At 29.6% G+C, this 6,350-nt stretch overlaps 1 protein-coding gene across 1 annotated transcript; it reads right to left on the bottom strand.

Annotated features, from left to right (window-relative positions):
- Nucleotides 1-3,526: 3,526 nt before the first annotated feature.
- Nucleotides 3,527-4,425, bottom strand: LOC125877515 (vacuolar iron transporter homolog 4-like). Its single transcript, XM_049558789.1, has one exon. It carries the CDS (start codon nucleotides 4,365-4,367, stop codon nucleotides 3,714-3,716), a length of 654 nt encoding a protein of 217 aa, XP_049414746.1. The 5' UTR covers nucleotides 4,368-4,425; the 3' UTR covers nucleotides 3,527-3,713.
- Nucleotides 4,426-6,350: the final 1,925 nt, after the last annotated feature.

Below are 6,350 nucleotides of genomic sequence, written 5' to 3'. Positions count from 1 at the left end.
CCCCCCCCCCCCCCCCCCCCCCCCCCAAAACCACCCACTCATTCCATAAAAAATGATAATATTTTATTTTCTACCCCACCCTATCTAAACCGTCCACTCTAAATTTATTTATTTGTATTTTTTCATTTTGTTTTAGATATGTACATATATTTTAGAAAAAAAAAATTTTTAAAAAGATTTATTTTTTTAAAAATCTTGCGGCAAGTAAAAAATATTTTCCTAAAAATATATGCATATATCTAACATAAAACGAGAAAAAAAAATTAGAAGCAGAGAGTTAGGTGGGGTGGGATTATTTTTTCAAAAAAATATGATAATATTTAAATAAATTAAGGTTGAGAGAGTATTATTTAATCAAGAGTTTAGATAGATTGATAGGTGATTGGGGGCTAATTAATTTTCGTAGCTTAGGGACCCTAGTAATTCAGAAAGTCTAATTTCGGGTCCAAATCCCATTTTTTTTTTTCTAAAGAAATGAAATTAGAAATTTCTTATTTTGGTGAAAAAATTGCTAAAATTTAAATACATAAAACGCCAACTACCTGTTTATGCATTGATAATTTTTCAGATATTTCAAATATTTGAAGAATATTTCAATTACTTTTTTGTTTATGAAAATCGAAAATTTGGTTTTATGAGTTTTTAAAATTTTGATTCACAAAACTCAATTGTATTCTCGTATCCAAACATAATATCAATTTCGAAATACTTTTTTCTTACTTAACTTCAAATATTATTATTTTTAATACAAATTAATTTATATCAAGACGCCGCGTACATACCTAGCTTGGTCTCTCCTATATAAGTATGTGCCTACTATTTGCATTTAGACTCGATTTCTCCCACTAATTGCCATACTTTAGCGTTGTTTTATTTTCCTTGTTATCTCCCTTTTCTTTTAGAAATTTAGTCAAAGTATTTTACAGTCAATATTTAACTTTAATCTTAATTTAGTGAATAATTTTATTAAAAGAATTATGCTGATAAGTGACAATTGAGTGTATGTGATGTGACTATGTATTATAAGCAGAAGCTTTTGTATAGGCGCATCAAATACAAGAAGGGATAAAAATAAATAAATAAATAAATAATCGAATTGTACATATGTTGCTTGAGGACCATAACCATTAGCCAAAATTATAAATTTTCATAATTTTAGCAGCTTCAAAACTAACGTTAGATTCACGAGTGTTAAATTGACATATCCATAACATGGTCGATAACACCCCAATTACTATGTGAAAGCCCAGTCTATCAAAATTGTGACCATACGGTTGAACATCTGGCCCAAGTCCAAAAACTTTTCTTTTCTTTTCTTTCAAAATATAGAGGTTTATTGATAATTGACAACTCGTCTATTTATAAGTTCAGCTCAATTCATTTCAATCTATTAAAATTGAGAAGATATGAACTCAGATTAACTTGTGATAGGTCTTGTCAAAATTATTTTTTATTTGATATATTATAGATAATTAAATATATAAAAAATTATTAAGTACTAAAAAAATGTAAAATAACAAATAAAGAAATTAAAACTTAATAACAATTTGTTTGAGACATACCTAATTAACATTATTTTTGCTTATAAGGAGCAAATTATTTGTTTTAGCAATTTATTTGAGTCACGTAACCATTGTTTCCCCTTCTTCCCATAATAGTTTCTATTCAATTCATGAATTCAATATAATAGGCAAAAACACCTTAGTGATCTAGATATGCAAACATGTGATATGTCTAATGTCAAAACATGATATATGTTAAAGAATGACAAAAGTCTCACATCGGTGGTTAATGAGATGGGTGGACTCCTTATAAGGCTTGGGCAATCCTCCTTCCTTTGAGCTAGCTTTTGGGGTGTGAGTTAGGCCTAAGACCTAATTTAACAATATATAGTCTATGCCAGAAAGTATCTTTTTTCTATACATAATAAGTAGCCAACAGAAATTATGAGTACTACGTACGTTTATAAGAAACCTAATTAATTATCTTAATACATATACAATTTGTAAAAAAAAGTTAAAACAAGTGATTTAAGGTCGATTAAGCTCCTTTTCTTTTGTTTTGTCTAGATCAACAAATTAAGGATGGAGTACAAGAATGTAAAGTGATAAAAGAAAAAGGAAAATATAAGAGAGGAGAAGGTCGAAAGTCTTCTTTCATTAAATTCCTAAAAAATGAAATTAGTACAGTAATATTTTCAAAGAGAGTTGCCGATGCATGCTCTTCTTCTAAGAGGGTTCTTTTATAAACCAAAACATTGCTCTTAAGCCCAAGTGTGAAATGACTATATTCTAGCTCTGAAAAGGTTATCTAATAGTACATGCATGGGCTTGAGTCTGATCAATTGAGGGCAGGGCACACATTATAAGGCGATTTGTTTCTCGGGTGAGATCCTACAGGCTACTCGACCTTGTCTGCATCAAACTAACCCCTGGGATTTTTCTGTGCCGAAGTAAAAATGACCAACGCTTCTTTGATTTAGTTTCAACTGCGTATCATAATTTGATTCGTCCGTTCGTTTTATAGGAACTAAATTAACTAGCTAGATGCAAGTGGCTATACTAATATACTGTAAATTTGAAAAATGACTACTACAAAATTATGAATGATAGGCCATAACCTCAACCTAGAAAGTTAGTTCATAATTAAAGTAACTCTATTTAACGTGTATTAACCAGTAACTTAAGACTAAATGATAATTACTAACATATATTAGCAGGTTAAATTACTTGCAAAATCATTTTAATTTACACTACTATCTGTATATATAATTTAAATCCCTGATAAATTAAATTTTTGAAAGTGGATTTGATCATGCATGCTTTCAAATCATTTCTAGTTTGACGTTTAACTATAAATTATGATCTGGGCCTAACAAATTACATCGACGCATGAACCTAAGAGTAAATAATTATCTAGGCAAATGGCAATTAGTGGATGCTGCGTCGACTTGGTGTTAGTTGATTCCAATTAAATATGGTTTAATTTCTCGGGAAAGAATAATCAAATATAACTTTAAATTACATAATTCCAAATTTTTATTTCTTTAACTACATATACTAAACGACCTCGTGGGATCCAGTGCGAATATTGCATGTAACGTATGAGTTCATGTAGATTCATCAAATTTTACCCAGAAAAAGTCTGAATTCATACTTATAATAATTTTTTTATTTATTATTAATACTCTTTTCCTTTCTTGGATCTTAGACCATCTGATTTTTTTGTTCCTCTTTTATGGAAGAGGAAGAAAAGAAAACGAGAACTTTTTCACTATTTTTGCCACAATAATAAAGCCCAAAAAAAATAAATTAAAAAAATCATTGAAATCATCCAAAATTGCTAATTAAAAGAAATGGAACTGGTAATTTAGTAATTAGTAAAGTCAGTGAAAATCATGTGATACCTTCGAATTTTAATATTGACAAAAATAATTCGAAATATGCTTAAATTGGCCCAATCGAGTATCTACTACCACCACCTTTATAATAAACAACATAAAAGTAATAAAAGGAATGATTTGGCATAGTTTTTTTAAAAAAGCACAACAAACGGATTCTTTCATTACATTATCAAATTGACTAAAAATCCTCACTCAACATACATGTAATTATAACAAGGGGAAATAAAAAGAACAAATCTAGGTATACTGGGACATGACCTTTAATTTATTTTAACGTAAAAGTAAATTATATATAGTTTTAATTAATTAATTAACCATAAAGTCCAGTAACACCAACTAATTTAGTAAATCCAAAAGTGATTCCCATAGCCAACCATCCACCAATCAACACTCTTAATGAAGACTTAACCAATGGTGCTTTCCCTAAGTATGCACTTAACCCACCAAACCCTAAAAGTGCTAAGCTAACAACACCAACCACAACTCCTAATCTCACATGATAATCCTTCACAAAAGCAGCACCTAATAAAGGTACAATTGCACCTATTGCAAATGCAAAAGCAGATGCACCCGCAGCTTGTAAAGGACTAGGCAACTTCTTCTTTTTTTCTTCAAATAATTCTATCGCGTTTTCTCTTTTAAGTTGTGACATTTCTATGTCATACTGGGAATAAACGGACACAAATTCACCTATAGCCATGCTACATGCTCCTGCTACGAGCCCCGCGATACCGGTGAGGATCATGGACTTTGAATCTTGATGAATTGCTCCTATTCCCATCATTAAAGATGATGTTGAGAGTAATCCATCGTTTGCACCTAATACTGCTGCCCTAAGCCATTGTGCTCTTTTTGAGTAATCTACTATTAAAACCTCTAGGTTTTGTTCTACTTCCATATTGTTCGATTGTTTTTCTATATCATGATTTTTGGATAATTCTTGGATATTTGTTATGGATGCCATTGAAGAAAGTGGAAAATAAAAGTAGTAGAAATTATAAAATGTAAATAAAGATATGGACAAGTGTGGAGGGCACACGCCTATGTGGTGATATTTATAGCACAAAATAAAGTTGTGGAGACATGAAAAGAGGCTTTTACCGGTGGAGTGTTTATGTAATGAACGAATCTGATGCATTCACATTATAATTGTTACTCAAATACTCCCTCCGTTCCTTTTTATATGTCACATTTTTAGATTGCACTTGCATTAAGAAATTAAGTTACACTTCTACCTTTATTTAATGTTTTTTTAAGTCAACTTTTCAATAATTGATGAATATTACTATATATGCTAGAGTCAACTTTTCACACTATAATTGTTACGCAAATATTAGTTACTCCTTTCGGCTTCTGTTACATTTTAGCTATCATGTTGTATTTTTCTAGAGTCAATTTTGACTAATTTTTAAAGCTAAATTAAATTACATTCTTTCGATATTTTAAAATAAAACTTTAGATATTAAAAAACTATATGGAAAGTATTATAAATTACAAGTTTTTTCATATCAATATGATGAAAAATACATCTTAATATGCTAAACATATTCATATCGTTTGACTCTAAAAAAATATGACAACTAAAAAGGAACAGAGGGAGTATGTTTTTTTTCACTATTCTACCCTCCTTTATATCTTAAGATCGATATAGCATATTTCAAATAAATATTTACTCTATTGAAGTGTTTGTAGTCTTCAAAACCAATTAGGAAAATATGAGGAACTACTTTTGTCTTGGACTTTTAAGGTGACAAATAATTTGAGACAGTTATTTTTAGAGACGAAAGCCGCTAGTATTATAGTACTTTTCGTATAATTTGTGAATATCTAAATTATAATTTTAAAATATTGTTTTGGTATGTTTAACGCGCTAGTGTTGGATTGAAATTCGAATAAATCATATGGATCGTCGGTTGTCCATGAGTTGGATGTACAGATTATCAGAATATAAGTATAATGCTATACTAATGTATGCATGTGTGTGTAAGGAATGTAACTAAGGAACGTAGCAAAGTTTGATTACAGAATTCTTCTAAATGATCTTCTTACCATCTGTTTTGTACTTTTTTTCAGTGGAGTCACGAATTTGACAAAGAGGGAAAAAAAATGTTATTAGTAGATTTGAGCATGTGTGTATTGATTCATTCAGAGTGTCTGAAACTCATTCATGACATCTAAAATCATTGGGCTACAACATATTATGTCAAGAATGTCCAAAATATGTTATTTAATTATTTCGTGAATTATTTTACTTGTATACAATATTTTTTTCGACGAAAGGTCTCCAATTGGACACCCTGACATGCATATGCCTCCACCCCTGACTACACCGAATAGTGTGGTATGATGGTTGAAATTTCTTTATTCTTATTTAATTTGATAAAAAGTATTTTAACCTTTGGTAGATCTAATCGAGTTAAATATATAAGAAAGTTTAAACGTATGAGAATTCTTCGTTTATGGTTTTGCGTTCCTCTTTCTATGCTGTACGTATTTTATTGTTTAATCACATGAAAATTTCCATTCTGAATGTACTTATCATATACTATGCCAAATGTTGTGAAAAGGGGTAAAACAATATTCTTTGTTTTTTTCTGGTGCTATGTGATCAGCAATAACTGAAAAAGAAATTCGAGATTCCTTACATTTTCCATTTCCAACAATTAATGGAGAGAAATTTAAGTGAAATAAATAAAGGAATAGAATGAGGGCTGATTTAGTTACATTATCTTTTTAATTAATATTTTTTTACGAATGTACAAAAAATAGATATGACACGTAAAATGAATTGCAATAAGGGGGAGTTTAATTTTCAAAATGCTATTGATTATTGATTGGGTAAGTAATTTATAAACATTTTCATTAATGTAGGTAGACGCAAGTGTTATTCGAAATCAAATCATTATTAACACTTGGTAGTTAGCTAATAAGCCATACATAATATATA

The sequence above is a fragment of the Solanum stenotomum genome, chromosome 1, assembly GCF_019186545.1.
Source record: "Solanum stenotomum isolate F172 chromosome 1, ASM1918654v1, whole genome shotgun sequence".
Classification (NCBI taxonomy): Eukaryota; Viridiplantae; Streptophyta; class Magnoliopsida; order Solanales; family Solanaceae; genus Solanum; species Solanum stenotomum.
Note: the sequence above shows the minus strand (reverse complement) of the source record. Positions and strands in the feature narration are given on the sequence as shown.